Genomic DNA, 17,841 nt, shown 5'->3' with positions numbered 1-17,841 from the left:
TGAGGGAGAAATCCAGTTTCATTCGTATTGCAATGCCAACTTCTGCCTATTTCACGTTTCCTGAAACAAAACACAAATCGAAACTCACCTGCCCTTCAAAATAACAACAATATTTCAAATTTTGCTGTGCAGTTCTCCAGCCCCAAGTAGATGAATGTGTATAAAAGAGTATCTCTTAATGAAAACAATACGGGTGTTTCCCCACTTACACGGGGGTTATGTTTCCGGATACCCCATGTATATGTGAAATGGTGTTTAGTGGGGAACACCTTCTAAAAAAACCAAACTCTGCCAAAAATCCATCCAACCCCACCACACCTGCTTCCTCCAAATCTGCTTTCTCAAACTTCAGCTCCCCACAGGCTTCAAAGGTCAGTGCAAAGACTCATGGGATTGCAGTTGCAAAGGTTCCTGGGATTGCTAGCATTTCCCCCACTCTTGGCAGGTGCCCTCAATCTGTACTTTCTGGGAACAACTGAAGACATTGTTTATTCCAACAGACTTTCCCAGCTGAATAAATGGGTCTTTGCCATGAGTCTCCACTTGCTAGGGTCTTAATCATGTTTTAAATGTATTGCTTTGGGTTTTTTTTTAATTATCTGATACATAAATTGCCTTGAGATGGTGGTTGAGAAGGCAATTGATTGATTAATGGTAATAATAACAACCTTGGCGGATTGTGATTCCTGCTTCTGTTAGGACTGAATATTACTAATCTGTATTATAAAATGTCACAGGATTAAGCAGGTTTAAAGGCTGCAGATGTTTCCAACAAGGATGCCTGTTGTTCCTCAGATTCTCAATTTGATCTACTGAGAGTAGACCCATTGAAATGAATAGACTGAATCTAGCTATGTTCGTCACATTTCAATGGGTCTCCTCTGAGAAAAATTAATGTTTGACACAGTCCTTTGAAATCAGTCTGTCTAGCAGCTGCTATCCACTGTGATGCCATAGTGAGAGTGTCACACTAGGACCTGGGTGTAACCTTGGGGGTCAGTCGTTGGCTCTCAGCCTAACCTACCTCACAGGGTTGTTGCGGGGATTAAATGAGGAGTTGAAAGAACCATGTACCCCTACCTTGAGCTCCTTGGAGGAAAAAAAGTGATATATAAATGCAATAAATAAATGCAATAGTAAGTGTATCTGATACTGCCCTGGGAACTTACATTTACACTGAGGGATGAAAGGATGTAAATTGTGCAAGCAACAAATCTGCGCATATCTCCTTTGCACTGCCTGCCATCTTCGCCTCTCAATGTTCCTTTCCTAAGCCCTTTATTTATTTATTTATTTATTTATTTGCAATAATCCACCAGTTGTGTGTGTGCCCCCCCCCCACTCATTCCTCTCTCCAAGCCCCTGCTAACCAGTCATGTCTTTCAGCTTTGAGGACAGGGGATTTGTGGAGATTACAATGTTCTAACCAACTTCAGGATAAAATGGGATAAAGCTGTGATAAATGGTGGATGCAATTTTCTTCATCCCAGTAACCTACCCACCCCCCTCATTCCTGCCTCCCCCATCTCCACAATCCATCGCTTCCTTAAGGTCAACCCAGACAAGAGTCACAGCGTCAGAAAAGAAGAAGAAGATTTAAGGACCCTGGGGAGAGGATTGACTCCTGATGTTAGGATGGAGCATGAAAGGCAGACTAGAGAACAAGGCTACCAGGCTAGATGAGACTTTCTGTAAGGCGACTTTCTGTGTTTAACATGGACCTTGGGACAGTCACTGTCTCTCTGCCTAACCTACCTCACAGGGTTGTTGTGGCGAGTGAATGTAGAAGGGGAGAGAACCACGTATGCCACCTTGAACCCCTTTGAGAAAAAGGTGGGATGTAAATGTGATGGAGATATAGACCAACAGAGTGTCATTCTTTTTTAAATTATTTTTATTAAGGATTTTCTTGGGTTACAAAGGTAGTGCAGTGTCTCATGCATCATTTTTACACATAAATTTTACTTGTTGAGACATCCCCCCCCCAACAGAGTGTCATTCTTGGACCTGGGAGACCAAGGTTCAAATCCCCACTTGGCTATGAAGCTCACTGGCCATGACCCTGAGTCAGTCACAGCTTGCCTCTCAGCCTTACCGTTGTGGAGGCTAAAGGAGGAAGGAGGAAAAGAACCATGTAATAGCCACCTTGAGTTCCTTGGAGAAGAAAAAGGTGAGACAGAAAAACAATGCATAAATGAACCTTACTAAAACAACCGGGGTGAGAAAAAACAGATTGCACTGCCTGTTATTTGTTCCTGATCCTTAATGCAGACAGAAGGAAATCAAAGAAGGTCTTTGGGCAATTATTAGGTCTTTGCAATTATTAATAAATAATAAAATAAGAAACCCCAGGCAAATAGGATCCTTGCAACTGACCCCTCTCTCCTTTTTTCTTATCCCTCCACTTATTGATTTATTTTTATCGGGGGGGGGGGAGGGAAGCGAAAGCTAAACTCAGAACACAGCCCAGCTCACAATAAATTTTGGCAGGCGGAAGCTGTAGGGAGAGAGAGACAGCTCTGATGTGGGTATTTAATCTTCTCTTAATACCAAACCACATCTGTTTCCCTCTTCCTCAAAGTGGAGGCGGCAGCAGGGAGGGGGGAGGAGGAGGAGGAGGAGGGAGAGCTCTAGCTGTGATGCCAGCAGGAGAGACGGGGCCGCACTCAGCAGTTTTGTCATACCACAGAGGTAGGGGGCAATTTGACAAGTTTTGGGGGTCCTGGCTGGGGGGGGAGGAGGAGGAGGAGGAGGGTGCCAGATTTCCCAGCATGTTGCATAACAGCTTAAGAAAGAAAGTGGCAGAAGGGGATCTGGGCCTGCGACATGCATGGAGTGGCACATGGGGGCAAAGGACCAGGGGCGCCCCTAGAAGCTTTGATCCAGATTCTGGAGAAGAGATCATCCAAATTGCAAAGTTCAGCAGTGCATGGCTTTTTCTGTCTCTCTCTCTCCCCTCCCTCCACCCCCACATAGGTTTTTCATTGCCCAGGGATGAGGAATCTTATTGTCCTCCAGATGTTGGGCTCCAAGCCCACAGCAGGCATCCCAGCCAACAGCCAGAGGTGAAGGATGGGAGCTGGAGCGCACCAACATCTGGAGGGCTGCAGATGGTCCCAATCTCTGACCAAGGGCAATCAGGTCCTTGAATCGCCAGTGACCTCTCAAGGCTGTTGGGATTTGTGTCACGCCTCTGCGTTGGAAACAGTCTTATTACGCACTCTCCTGTTCTCTTCCCCCATCCCATGGAAATTAAGTTTGCAGCAGAGACAGGCAAATCAGTGTTGGCACAGGCCACATCACTATGTCATGTGTTTGCCGATAAGTCCATTTTATCCCTTTCCCGCAATAAGTGACAGGGCCGCTTCTGTAAAATCCGCACACACAAAAATTGCATATGAATTCTATTTAAATCTGTTGTTGTGGGTTTGGCAGTCTGGATGATGCCCTGAGCCCCTTCCAATTCTTGGGGTTCTGTACCCAGTGAGGGTTGGACTCTAACATAGGATTCTATTGCTGAACTAGTCAGATGAGTTTCTTTGTAAGACAATGGTCTTAGCTGGGCGTTTAGGTGACCTCACCGGCATCCCAAAAGAATGAGATAGGTTGCAAGAGCTATAACTAAGGGCCTACTCATGCTTCTGTTTGTCTCATGACTTCTAGGCACAGGTCGGAGAAGATTTTCTCTTGTCCCTGCCACTTTCCATGGGAAAAGCTGCTGTTTACTGCTGAATGTAAATGTAAATCTGCAGAAATCCTGATTCATAGAATCCTAGAGTTGGAAGAGACCGCAAGGGCCATCCAGTCCAACTCCCTGCCAAGCAGGAAACACCATCAAAGCATTATTGACAAATGCCTGTCAAGCCTCTGCTTAAAGACCTCCAAAGAAGGAGACTCCACCACACTCCTTGGCAGCAAATTCCACTGCCAAACAGCTCTTACTGTCAGGAAGTTCTTCCTAATGTTTAGGTGGAATCTTCTTTCTTGTAGCTTAAATCCATTGCTCCGTGTCCGTTTCTCTAGAGCAGCAGAAAACAACCTTTCTCCCTTCTCTATATGACATCCTTTGATATATTTGAACATGGCTATCATATCACCCCTTAACCTTCTCTTCTCCAGGCTAAACATACCCAGCTCCCTAAGCCGTTCCTCATAGGGCATTGTTTCCAGGCCTTTGACCATTTTGGTTGCCCTCCTCTGGACACGGTCCAGCTTGTCAGTATCCTTCTTGAACTGTGGTGCCCAGAACTGGACACAGTATGCCAGGTGAGGTCTGACCCGAGCGGAATACAGTGGTACTATTACTTCCCTTGATCTAGGTGCTATACTCCTATTGATGCAGCCCAGAATTGCATTGGCTTTTTGAGCTGCTGCATCACACTGTTGACTCATGTCCAGTTTGTGGTCTACTAAGACTCCCAGATCCTTTTCATATGTACTGCTCTCAAGCCAGGTGTCACCCATCCTGTATTTGTGCCTTTTATTTATTTATTTTTTCCCCCCAAGTGTAGTATTTTACATTTCTCCCTGTTAAAATTCATCTTGTTTGCTTTGGCCCAGTTGTCTAATCTGTTCAGGCCATTTTGAAGTGTGATCCTGTCCTCTGGGGTATTAGCCACCCCTCCCAATTTGATTGTCATGGGACAAAAGAAAGTATGGGTGACCTCCATGCCAATGGATGGACCTTCCATTCATCCCCTCACCTGGCTGTTTGCTAGGAGAACAATAGCCTGAGAGTGGGGTGTGGGGTCTGAGCTAGAAGCAAGCTGGAAGCTGGAGATATAAAGAGATGTTGGCTCTGTGCTGGGTTTGGGGATCACTTGAAAACCCAATGGGGAAGCAAGATCTGTCTTATGCTCAGGTTATATATTGTTACACTACCCTGAACACGCCCAACCTGGTCTGGTCTCGGAAGCTAAGCAGGAGCAGGTCTGGTTAGTACTTGGATCTAGGACCATCTGGGAATGCCGGGCGCCTGCCCCTCTCTCTGATGAGCAGTGGCAAGAGTCCACAGGGTCCCAGGCACTCACACAAGGTCTGTGCTCCTTTAGAGAACCGAAGATGCGATGGAAACTGCCGTGGCTTTAAAAAATATGGTTCATTCACCTATTTATACCTTCAGTCTGCATGAAGGTGGTTCAAATCTCACAGCATTGTCCTTTAAATAGATGCTGGTACCCCACAGCAGCACAAATAGCCTTCAGCCAGCCAGCCCAAGATGGATGTCAGCTCTTTTCCCTGCTTCTCCCTCCCAGCAACGCTTGCTTGAAAACTCCCATTTCCTGTCCCCTCAAACACACACCCCTTGGCAACCCTTCAAACCCCCATCTTTGTTCTCACCTCAGGGCGGATGGGGGGGGAAGGAGTTCTCTTGAATTGGAAATGGCTCTGAAAGGGCCCTCAGTGACCCTCTATTGCTCCCTTAATGGCCCTAGCTTGCCCAGGCTACCCAAGAATTCCTCTGCAGCTTATATTTCTCTCTTCCCACCCCAAATAACCACAATCCTTGCATTCATTAATTTCTAGGGTTCAGGGGGATCCCCCCTAAATCTATAACAATATATGTGTGTTTAAATAGAACCATTTTGTTTAAATTTTGTTTAAATAGAACCATTGGTGAGGGAGTCCAGAGGTTCCAGGCATTTACCCAGGTTTGGTTTCCTTGGAATGTAGGTCAGTGGAGACTGCGGTCTCTTTAGTGGCGAAATCTTTTAAAACACATTCCCCTTAAAATAAACATTGCCTGCCAAAATGTGTGTTTCTAAATGTGCATCTCCAAACTATGCACTGTTAAATATACTTTTAACATTCCTTGATGTTCCTTGAGCTGAGATCTGCGTTGCAGCATTCAGAGAAGTGTGAAATAGGATGCATGGCTAAGGTGCAACCTGCAGGAGGGGCAGATCAGAAGGGGCAGATCAGATCATGTTGGACCAGCAGGCACAGTGATCTAATGCCTGAATTACTTCCCCTCCGAGGAAAAGTTGCAGATTTGGTTTTTTGTGTTTTTTTTTAGTTTGGAAGAAAGTCAGCTAAGTGGGCACATGATAGAGATGTATAAGATTTATCCACCATAAAGTACCTTGAAAGGAAATTCTGTCCCTCTCCCATGATACCAAAACCCAAAGGGGCCATCCAATGAAGCTGAGAGATGGCAGATTCATGACAGACAGACAAAGGAAATGATTTCTTCACACAATGGATAGTTAAACGATGGAATTCACAGTGTAATGATGGGCATCAACCTGGATTGGGGGATAAGAAGGCCAGTGGCTACTCGCCACAGTGGTCCTGTTCTCCCTCCATAGCCAGAGGAAGCAATGCTTCTGAATACCAGTTGCTGGAAACCACAGGAGGGGAGAGGGCTCTTGTGTTCGAATCCTACTTTGGTTGGTTTCCCATGGATGCACCTGGTTGGCCACTGTGAGACCAGGATGCTGAACTAGATGAGCCTCCTTTGGCCTGATCCAGCAGCAGGTTCTTCCCATATTCTTAAGGAGCTTCCAGATCCAGAGGCAGTTTATCTAGATTCCTAGGGGGGTTTGGGGGGGGAGCATTTGGCAATTGTGAGAACAGGAGGCTGGATTAGATGGGTCCCCTTTGGCTTCTTCCAGCACCCAGGCTTTTTTAATGGAATTTGCAAAGATCAAATTCCTTCTCCAGCCTGCACATATTTTTCCTGGAAGCTAAGCCCCGCTGAATTCATTGGGACTTATTTCTCAGGAAACCTGCATGGGATCATGGTGCAACACTGTAAAAGGCTGGCTCTGGGATTTCTTAATTGCTCCCCCTGTGACAAGTGGAACGACCCAGAGCTCATATTGATCAGGACCAAAGCAACACCGGTTTACAGTGATGGAGCCAATAGCTGTATTTCAGTTTGGCAATGTATCCAACTTCAGTATGCAATAGAGACCCACCTATAGAGAGCTAAGGGTCCCCCCACTGATGTGCCTATATTTTCATTCTGAGGTCTGAATTCTGCCTGTTTTTTCTCTTGCATAGGTGGAATGTCTGGTCAACACAGACTGGCAATCAATGCTAGCCAAAGATGGCTTGACTGGTGTGCAGGTGAATGAGCCCTTAACAGCACAGTCAACATTGTTAGGTTCAATAATTATTAGATGACCTGAGTAGATGAAGGAATAGAATGAAAAAAAGAGTGTCATGAGTAGATCCAGGTCTTCTTTAGAATTTGCCAGTGGGTCATCCCATTTCCTGTCCATCTAGGACCTTGTCTAGATATTTTTGACACAGCGCCACCTAGGGGAGTGCCCTCCTCTTCACAGCCACATGCCCATATGTACCTAAAACCTTGCCCAGATTCTTGAAACAGTGACACCCTGTTGCCTAACTTCATCTTCACATCCACTGTGCCCATATGTGTTTTAACTTATTCCCAGAACAAGACAAGATTGGTTAAGAAGTTGATTCTCTGGCAGAACAAATGATACAAATTCTTTTTGCTAGAAAGCCTTTCCCTGAAGTGTGCAGAAAGCTGTATGTGAACACATGTTCAACAAAGTCTCCAGATGGTGGGTGGGCTTTATGACTTAATGCTTAAAAGGAAAATATCAGATTGCCCACAGGCTTTAGCTGGCTTTTTGCTATGGATGGTATTTCCTTCCTATATGCATAAAAATGTATGGTTATCGTCATGCTGAAGTTCATGCGGTTGCTGATAGGAGGCCACACCAACTTCACCTTCATGGCAGAGCAGCAGGCAGGTGAGCAAGCAAGCAGTGTGGCCATGTGAGCTGTTTAACAGAAAGGGGCTCTTCAAAGAGGGGTTTGTCTAACTGCCCCCCTGAAGTACCTCCCCCCTGCATTATGAGGTTTAATGAAGGGGGGGAGGCACTTCAGAAGGCAGTGTGTCAAACCACTCTCTGAAGTCGCTCTCCTCCTCCTTTAAAAAGGGTTGGTGTTTGGGGTGAGATGAGAGGAGAGGGTGGTGGGGTGAACTCTGAGGGGAGGGGAGTTTAGGGTAAACTGTGAGGGGATAAGTGAGCGGGCAGGTGGTGTATAAAGGGAGGGGGAATTGGTCAGATGTAAAGGGAGCAGGAGTTGACTAGGTGTCGTGGAAGGGTTGGCAAATGGAGTGTGCAGGGGTGTCAGCCCCTACTACTACTATAAGCATGAAACACAGATATTTAGAACACTCATATCTGACTTAACAGTATGTTCAATGGGAAATTCTTCTACTAAGTAAAAAAAAAAGTGGTTGGTACTCTGTGTACTCAGCTAGCTGGATTGCTGCCTAAAATATCATGGTTGTGAGTATTATCACAACATTGGAGACTCAGTTTTCAATCAAGTTGGTGACCTACCTTTTGTGGGAGCAAAATCTATATTTTAACAATGTGCTGCATGAAGAAGTCTGTTCTTTTAGACTGCACTATATCTTCCAACACTCTAAGCCTAGGGCTAGGAAGAAAAATAATTATGCCCCACAAATCCCTATGTTTTGTGGACAAATCTCATTTCTCTAATTATTACTGTTCCATTCCCTTTTTGTATCACCCTCAGACCTCATTGCTGGCCAGTCACACACCCCTCCCCGCCAGGTGAACGGGGTCCTGGGAGGTTCGGTGGCCCTGTCTGTGAATATTGGTCCACAGGCCAAACTGAAGGAGATTGAGTGGAGCTACCGGGCTGGATCTGGCCCAGCGCTGCTGGTGGCTTTGTTTCGGGATGGGAAATTCGAACGGCCTGATCCTGGTGACCGGTTTAAGCAGAGGATAGAAATGTACAATGAGACGCTCAGGATCAAGGCATTGGAGCTGAATGACAGTGGTGTCTTTGGGGCCCGAGTGAAATTATTCCCAGCTATTGTTGAGGACCAGCTCTTCCGCCTCATGGTCTATGGTGAGTTATTAGGCTGCATCCAGCCAAGTTATACTCCATGTTGACTCATGGAAATTAATGTCCACTCATGCATATTAAAAATAGAATAATCAGCAGAATTTCAATTTTTAGCCCAAGGAAATTGCCATCTCTCTCTCTGTTTTACCAGAAATAGCGTACTTTTGTTTTTTCAGTCAACAGTACATAAACATCAGATACAGGACAGGGTGATCAAGGCAAGGGATCTGTTCATATTAATGCAGAATTTCGGGGGGGGGGATGTGAGTGCCAAAACACAGCCATCCTTCAAAATCTGCACTTCTCTAAATTTTGCAATGCAGTTCTTTAACCAAGTAATGTGGAAGCAAATGCCTAGGTTGGGATAGGTTTTCCATTTTAAAAAAAATGCAAATATTTTACTGTAACTAACATACAAAATGCCTTTTAGGGAAAATTGCATGGAAAAATGTGTATATTAGGAGAAACTCACACTAAAATGCTGGTGGATTTTTGTTAGGATTTTTTAAATAAAAAAATATAAACTGATGTGTGGAACTGAATTTAAGATTGGGAAAGTGAGATTTGACAATTTCTTCCCTCAATATTCAAGACAACCACAGTAGAAGAGTATGTGTGTACACACACACAATGTATTTTAAGTAAAGCAGAGTTGGTGAGCAATCCAAAGTAGTTTTTAAAAATGCAGACACTTTCGACTCTGAATTCTTCTTTCCTTTAACAGTTGTGGCCTAGTTTTGATGGCCATGGAAAGGATCTTGGCAGTATTTTCAGTAAGCTTTGGATTACTGAAATTCAATAATCTTAGGATCTGCCATAAAAACAGAATCAAAAAATTCATCTGAGTATCCCCAAGTGTGTGGGAAGTACTGTGGAGACAAATTGGGATCTTATTTCCCTATGAAAATTAACATCTATGCACAAAATAAAAAAGGGAAATGTGTTAATTTCATCTGGTCGATTAGCAGAACCAGCATTATCCGCAGCTCATTACTAAGAAATATTTAGGTGTTGGGAGGAAATGGGAGAGCTATTTCCCCTCCTCTGTTGTGCTTTGGATACTGGATGTATTAAAACATTACAAGCTCATGACTGGGATTTCTGAAATGCAGGATTCTGCAGTACACGTATTACTGTGCTTAGAAACAGAGTGTAGCTTTCATCGACTGGCTCCTGTGTGAGAAGTCAGAAATGTAATGTCCTGTTTGGAAAGCAAGAGGGAGCCCCTGGTTCCAAATTCATGAGAGTGACTTTGTGACATCTGTTCAAACTTCATGTTGGCTGACATCCCCTACAAATCATTTTTCATCTTTTCCCACCAATGGCATCCAGAACCTGTCTCTACTCCGCGGATACAGAGCCAGCTGGTTTCCAGCACGTCCAAGGGGTGCAATGTGACCCTCCAGTGTCTCTCTCCTGGAAAGGAGCAGGTCAACGTCACTTGGAGGAAAGGAAACCCGATCCGGGATCTGGGGAACTCCGACAGATACCAGATCTCCCCCGATGGCAAGACTCTCCGCCTCTCGCTGCTGCCTGCCTCCCTGAACACCACCTATTCCTGCACAGCCAGCAACCCAATCGAGCACAAGATCGTGTCCTTTGACTTGCAAAGGATCTGCCAGAGTGGAGGTATAGATATATTTTTTAAAAAAGAAATTAAAGGAAGGGATTTTTAAAAGGATTTTTTGCTGCATGGAAAACCTTTCAAAATACTTCTCTTGCCTTTCCAGCTTTATCATCCACACAAAGCAACTTATAAGTTGCTCTCCCCAGGGAGGCTCTTGCCTGGCCCCACCATTGCATCTCTTTAGGTGCCACGCAAAAAATTCCTTTTTCATCAGGCCTTTGGCTTTTAATTATCTATATGGCAAGGTTTCCCAAACTTGGTCCCCAGATCTTTTTGGACTGCAGTTCCCATTATCTCTGACCAGTGGTCCTGCTGGGAATAAAAAAGAGCCAGGTACCCTGATCTGTGGCCTTGTTGTGTAGTTTGGATGTTTTAATGCTACACACACACACACACACACACACACACACACACACACACACACACACAGAAGCACAGTGGTATTTTGGTTTTTGAGTGTCTTGATGTTGGTTGTGTTTTCCCTAGGGCTACTGCTGGAGGGGACTTGTCACAACTCCACCAAATTACACTTGGGAAATGTTCACTTGGGAAATTGTCCATGCTTTCCTTAATACTTCAGTCTTTGGTCATTTTACAGTACAACAGGCCCAAAGCTTACACCCAATTTCCTTACATGATCACAGTCTTGTTCGCTGTGTTGAAAAATAAAATAAATAGAAAGAGGTTGGGAGATGAGAGAAAATCTCATCAGTAGAAGCTATGGAATGTTTAATAGCACTGCAATGATCAAATACAGTAGGCCCACAATTTATGCAGAGTTTATGTGTAAAAGGGAGTCCTTGGAGCACCCCACAATTGCCTAGCCTTGACTCCCATAGGTTCAGGTTGGGGGTCACAAGCAAGAGACTTCAGCCAGGAGATAGAAGCAAAACAGCAGCCTGTAGGCCTGATCTTTATTGTTGCAACATGACTTCCGACTACCACAAAGACGAAGCAGCCAGAAGTCCCCATCAATCGTTACATTAGCTTCATCAAAGTTTCCCAGAAGACATTTCCAGAAGCACCATCAAGACATCATAGATATGTCACAGGAAAAGTGTGGTCTCAGGTAGAACCTGAGATCCAGGCATGCCCCTGTCACTCAAATACAGTGCAAAGGAAAGTATTGACAGTTCCCTTGTCCCTGAGTCAAGTCAATTGCACTCCTTTGTCTTGTCTGGGCTTCATCCCACTATGCTATGGGGTGAGTAGGCATTGTGATTGAGATGGTTCTCTGTCTGACACTCTTGGGGCAGGATATCACCATCATGACTCTTTTGGAAGGCCCTGCAGAAGGGACTGTACATCTGTGGATTATGGTGGGCTCTCTCACCCTTCCCCTTATACCTCACTTCCCTGGGTCCTAATGCCATTGGAACTGAGAAGATTGATACAATGATGTGATTTCTTATGAGTTTATAAAGTTTTCCCATTGAGCCTGTACATAGATACATTTATCAGTGAATTGCTACATTTGGTATTGACACTTTCCCTGCTTTCCTTTGTTGGAGACCTGGGGCTCAGCCGGGAGTCACAGGCTCCTTCTGCAAGCTGAGCCGAGCTTCCCTTGCAGAGGCAATGCCTTTGCAGATATGTTGCTGTTAATTTCCTTGACATTAGGGGCTTCTGTCAGGGCTCTGGAGTCTCTGATTAGACAGGCACTTTTGTGAATGGAGTTTTGAATCTAAATGAATGAGGTTTTGGTAATGTGCAGTGCAACCCCCCTGTCCTTGCCTCTTGGGGAGGTAAGGCTCATTGGGGGGCGGGGGCCCTCTCAGCCTCTCCCATCCAATTTCCTTGTAACACTGTTCCACGGGTCTGTGTGCAAAGGCAAAATCATGCCAAGCCAGGAAGAATCAGGATTTCTCTAATGGAGTGGTTTCCTTGGACTTCTCCCTTTGCCTTTCCTGGGTCACCACTGGGTTTCCTAACCCCATCTTGTTTCCTTACCCGTCTCTGTAATTTCATCTCTCCTTGCAATTTAACTCTTTCTCTCCTTTTTTTCTTTGTAGCTTGTCCATGGCCTATAAAACTATCAAATATCCCTCTGTTGATCTGTTCCCCCCCTTTCCCTTTCTGTTTCTCTAAAACCTCTGCCTGATATTTGAGAGTCCTGCCTTTTTTGTGTACTTTCTGTGAGCATCTGGGTAATGCTCTTTATCTTCTGCTGCTGTATTGCTGTGTGATCTACACACTTGTTTCTTCCTGTGAGCTACCAGGAACGACAGAAAAAGCAGCAGCAGGGGTTTGTCTGCTGGAATTGTGTGTGTGTGTGTGTGTGTGTGTGTGTGTGTGTGTGTGTGTGTGTTAGATATTGCAAGCTGGCTCTGACCCTCTGCACCCTTCTCAATCCCAACAGCTGAGGCGTCTTTCTCCAAGTCAGGCTATGTTGTCCTGACCTTCATCCTGCTGGTGCTGAGTCTTGGGGCTGCCTTCTGGTGCTGGAGGATCAATAATGAAAAATCGGCAGAAGCTGGTGAGCCAAACATTTGTTTGGAGTATTCCAGTCCTTCCCCTACAACCCTAATTATGTCACATTTAAAGAAACTCACGAGCCGCGGAACATTTCGACCCCTGCTGGTCGTCGGAACAACTTAGAGTTAAGAAATTTTCCCCGAGTTTGCTTATTTCCTCTTCTCTCCCAATCTACTTTCCTTTAGAGCCATGTCTGTTTTAGACTGTAAGTCTCAAGAGCAGGGACTGTCATGTTTCTGTGGAACTGGAAGCTGTTCTTGGGAGGCTTTTTGACTGAAGAGCTGGATAAAACTTAACTGAATAAAAAAATTAAAAGGAGTGCAAAAGCTCAATGCAAGGGCCATCATCTTCTCTGAAAAACTCTGTGCCTTTAGGAACACCTTGATGCAGAAATATTTTGCCTGTGGAAGCTTTCCTCATGAGTGTCTCTCCCCACTGACAAAACCTCACCCTTGCTTAATAACTGCAAACTGGGCTGTTGTTACTGTCACAGGAGCAACCAGATTAGACAATATTTATGTTAAAATGGAAGGGTGAGGAGCCTGAGACCTGGGGAGGAAGCAAATGTGGCCTTCCAGGCCTCTCTGTCTAACCTCAGAACTGCTCCCAGGTCAAATACAGTTTTTTCGCCTGGCTGGAATCAGATAATGCCTCTTTCTTGCCTGCCTGGGTAGAGGATAGAGACTGGGTTGTGAGTCTGTGCAGAAAGTAGCCTAAAGCAGTGTTTACATTTGTTGCTCCACCTACTTTTTCTGTGCCCCCACCACCACCACTGGCATGTGGCCCTCAGATGGTTGCTCAGATGGGAATGTGGCCCTCAGGCTGAAACAGTTCCCACCTAAAGCAATGTACTGTAGGATCTCTCTCATACAGATCTCTCTCATTCTTTCTTCTTCCAAGTTACCATTCCAACTGTGCAAGTGGAGGAGAGCCCTTCTGACCCCCAGTATGCAGAGATCCTTCGGAGGAGCCCTCCAGAAGGTAACAATAAGGTGAGACTGTCCTGAGCGCCCCCCCCCCCCACTGGGCCTCTCCTCTGCCAGGTGGAAGCCCAGGTCAGCCTAGGGCTGTTTTGCAGAAAGAGGAATTATTTCCTCAAGAGCTTGGCTATGGACTCTTCATTGAAGGCTTGGCTATGGGGGTCTGCTGAACTTCAGAATATACCACTGCAGGACCTCACAGGTCCTTCTTTAGTTGCTGGCCTGTGACAGAGACATTTGAGCCCAACCGCTAGACATCTCTCCGTAGCTATGCAAATTCAGCTCAGATGAAGGAAAGTGGTACAGCCTCTGTCTTGCAAGCAGAAGGTCTCAGGTTCAATTCTCAGCATCTCCAGATAGCATCGGGAGAGCCTGAAATCCCAGAGAGCCACTGCCAGTCAGTGTACACAATACTGAGCTAGCTGGACCAATGGTCTGATTCAATATGTGGCAGCTTCCTATGTTCCCAAGTGTTGGGGGGGGGGGCAAATGCCACATCATTTAAAAACAAACAAACAAACAAACTTCTTCCTTATTTGCATTTAGTCCCTAGGTCTCCGGGAAAATAATGCGGAGAGAAGCCCCCAGAAAGAACGGCTTGTCACGACTATTTACGACCAGATCCGAAGGACCCCAGACAATTCTTCTGAAGAAGTCACATAGGCCTGGTAAGGTCCATGAAATTTTGGATGGGCTTAAAAAAAATCAAATGGTGGTGATTTATTTGCACAAATATATGCATGCAAATATGTTTGTGTGTGATTCCAGTTGTGTACCAGCCTCTCCTTGAAGACCTTCAACAAGGGAGAGCCCCAACAGCTCTAGATAGTTGTTCCCATTGTCAGACTTGTCCTACCATCTCCTACATTTCTCCTCCTACAGATCTCCTTAAGGAGATCTACCCTCCTTAAGTTATGACCCTTTAATCTAGTAGAGGGGAAGAAGTTTGTCCTCTCTTCTATGGGATAACCCCAATATGCCATCTGATTTATAAATATAATTCTGTTTCCCAACAGGATCCAGCAAGAGGGATTTTGTCAAGAAACATCACCTTTGCAGGGGCCAAAAACCAAATGATGTGCCAAACCCTCTGAGTACCACTTGGGACTTGCCAAGGCTATGTTTTGTTTTGTTTTTTGGCACAGATGAGAAGAGAATATTTCCTGGGCAAAATTCCCTTTCTTCGCCTTTATTGTGAAACCTTATTTTCTGCTACAAGCCCTCACTCCAAAGTTGCTAGAAGTCCTCGCTCTGAAATGGCCGGAACCCCTCACTCCAAAGTGGCTTGAGGATGTCTTGCTAAAGCTGAACCCTGGAAGGGAGAACTACACAAAGCTTTATAAACTATGGAGCAAACTATTCTCCAAAACACCACTGGAGTTTTCTGCCTGCCTCAAAAGAAAGCAAAGAGGGAGGTGGAGGCTTCAGATATCCATCCAGGGAAAAATTGGGCAGGTTGGCAGAGATTGAAAGATTGCCCACCCCTCTTCTCCTGAAATGTAAGCCATTGTGGGCAGCAGCAACATGTAATCAGAGCCGTTCTAACTTGCAATTACATGGCTAAAAGGAAGACTCTGCTTTTGAGATGGACAAGGAGTCAATAAATATTCAGACTTACATCCCATAAATGTTTTAGTAAGCCTGTCCATGGCTGTTTTTAAGCAAGAGAGAGACCGTCTATGAATGGCTGCAACATCATGCTCAGGATAGCACCTGGCATCCAACTGCTAGACCTGGATCTCTCCTTAGGTGTCGCAATAGACTTCCCTTTGGGCTGCTCCATGTAAGAGGGCAGTAGACTCTTGACTATGCTAGCAATCCTGACCTTGTGCTCATGATGTATCAAAGTGAATATGAAAGCAAAACAAGCACTCCTACATTCCAGTTTTAAACAAAGCTAAGAGGAAGGTGGTGCTGCCACTGATTGAACACCCTGAATGATGCAATTCATGAACTGGGACTGGAATGAAGATGGGCTTCTGCTTATGGGAAAGGGATGGATGCAACAGGGTGTGTTTCCACATCAACACGGTGGAGGAAAGGGTCCTAGCTCAGGGACAGAACACCTGCTTTCCATGCAGAATGTCCCAGGTTAAACCCACAATAGCATCTCCAAGTAGACTGGGGAATGTCCCCTCCCTGAAACCCAGGAGAGCTACTTCTAGCCAGTGTAGACAGTCCTCAGTTAGAAGGACCGATGGTTTGACTCAGCAGTATGCAGCACTTGGGCAAGGCCATGGCTCAGTGGTAGAACATCTGCTTCACATGTAGAAGGTCCCAGCTTCAACACCTGAATGCATTTCCATGTAGGGCTGGGGGGAAAGACGCCCTGCCTAAAATCATGGAGAGCTGCTGCCAGTCAGTGTAGAGAACATTGGGCTAGATGGACCAAAGGCAGCTTCCCATGTTCCTAAACTAAGGCACCATTTCTTCCCAACCTATTGTCTGCACATTGGCCTTTGGCTTTTCAAAGCTCTCATATCAGGAGCCTTCCCTGGACCTGTCTGTGGCTGAACTCTGGAATGCTCAAATCCTCTCTTTTTTAAGTTCCAGATTCCACCCTCTGCTGTTTGAAGTACTTGGGGGCGGGGTGAATTAATGTGTCCTGCAACAATATGTTGCAGTTCTAGATTCCAATCAGAATCTTACACTTACACACACACACACACACACACACACACACACACACACACACACACACCTCCTCACCCTGTTCTCCATTTTCCTTTTGGCATGTTCACTTTATAATCCTCATTTGGTTGATTCTCTTTTTTTGGGGGGGGGAGGCGTCCCATTAAGTCTTTGGCTTTCAGATTTTTTGTACTTTTGCAATCTTTGGGTTTCCTCCAGGCCTCAAAATGCCTCCCTCCTCATGTATCCCAGAGATCCTCTTTTAGCCACAGTCCAGTCAACACTTGGTCCTTGCGTTTACTATTACAAGGCTTGGAAGCTGTTCAAAAACCTCTGCTGGAAACGTCAGGCTTTGAGGTCAGACACACATACACTGCAATGGGGGAGTGATCTTCAATGAGTTCTGGCTATAGATTTAGGTCCGTGGCTACCCCTTACCAAGATTTTCTCAGAGCCGAAGTGTAGAAAGCCAAGTATCTGGACCTCCCAGCCCAGCTCAAGGTGCTGCCGGACCACAGAAACCAACTGTGCATTTATTAGCTGGTCATTGTATCATATCTGGTCCCTGCTCTAGATCTCACAAGATTTTACAGTGTGTATGTTGGGCACCATGCTGTGTACTGTGTTATTTGTCTCAATAACATTTGGCAAAATAACCATTTGAAGAATGTTATCATTGCCTGATGATAAAGGTGTACGAAGATTGTGGTTAATATCCACAAGGTTTTGTATATTTTTATTTCAGTCTGCCCAAAGTCGGCACAAACAGAGGCCATGCAATTTCTTGAGCCAAATTAAATGAAATAGGTAGCAGGTTGTGGTTTCAGCCCTGGGGATGGGACAGCACAAGCTGCATGAGAAAAACAGCCCTATCCAGAACTAGCAATTAGCCCATGGCAGTCCACCCTCTCAGACCAAGTGGGCTGCAAGTGTACTTTGACACAGAACCCATGGGCCACGCACCAGTGAAGGTGGTGAATGTCCTGTGTGTGTCTGGAGGCAGTTGGAGGATGGATGGATTGAGGTTGAATCCTGACAAGACAGAAGCACTGTTTTTTGGGGGGTGGGGGCAGGAAGGTTTGGGGGACTCCCCGGTCCTGAATGGGGTAGCTGTGCCCCTGAAGGACCAGGTGTGCAGCCTGGGAGTGATTTTGTACTCACAGCTGTCCATGGAGGTGCAGGTCAATTCTGTGTCCAGGGCAGCTGTCTACCAACTCCATCTGGTACTCCATCTGAGACCCTACCTTGCCCTCAGACTGTCTTGCC

At 45.5% G+C, this 17,841-nt stretch overlaps 2 protein-coding genes across 2 annotated transcripts in view; one reads left to right on the top strand and one right to left on the bottom strand.

The window, feature by feature from the left end:
* LOC132591294 (uncharacterized) overlaps positions 1 to 17,841 on the bottom strand; it is a 60,994-nt gene that overhangs the window by 14,968 nt on the left and 28,185 nt on the right. The gene's annotated exons all lie outside the window — the stretch shown is intronic.
* Positions 7,658 to 14,607, top strand: LOC118078008 (SLAM family member 5-like). The gene is made up of 6 exons (XM_060269803.1): positions 7,658 to 7,727; positions 8,494 to 8,865; positions 10,195 to 10,491; positions 12,849 to 12,965; positions 13,865 to 13,945; positions 14,498 to 14,607. Exons 1-6 carry the CDS (start codon positions 7,658 to 7,660, stop codon positions 14,605 to 14,607), a joined length of 1,047 nt encoding a protein of 348 aa, XP_060125786.1.

This window comes from Zootoca vivipara, chromosome 17 (assembly GCF_963506605.1).
Source record: "Zootoca vivipara chromosome 17, rZooViv1.1, whole genome shotgun sequence".
Classification (NCBI taxonomy): Eukaryota; Metazoa; Chordata; class Lepidosauria; order Squamata; family Lacertidae; genus Zootoca; species Zootoca vivipara.
This window is presented reverse-complemented; position numbering and strand designations above follow the sequence as displayed.

Bases quoted from the DNA above. Each gene is read 5' to 3' on its own strand.
- LOC118078008 (XM_060269803.1), top strand. From the start codon at position 7,658: ATGCTGAAGTTCATGCGGTTGCTGATAGGAGGCCACACCAACTTCACC. The intron at 7,728-8,493 runs GTGAGCAAGCAA...TTCTCTAATTAT, and splicing joins CATGGCAGAGCAGCAGGCAG to TACTGTTCCATTCCCTTTTT. The intron at 8,866-10,194 runs GTGAGTTATTAG...AATGGCATCCAG, and splicing joins CTTCCGCCTCATGGTCTATG to AACCTGTCTCTACTCCGCGG.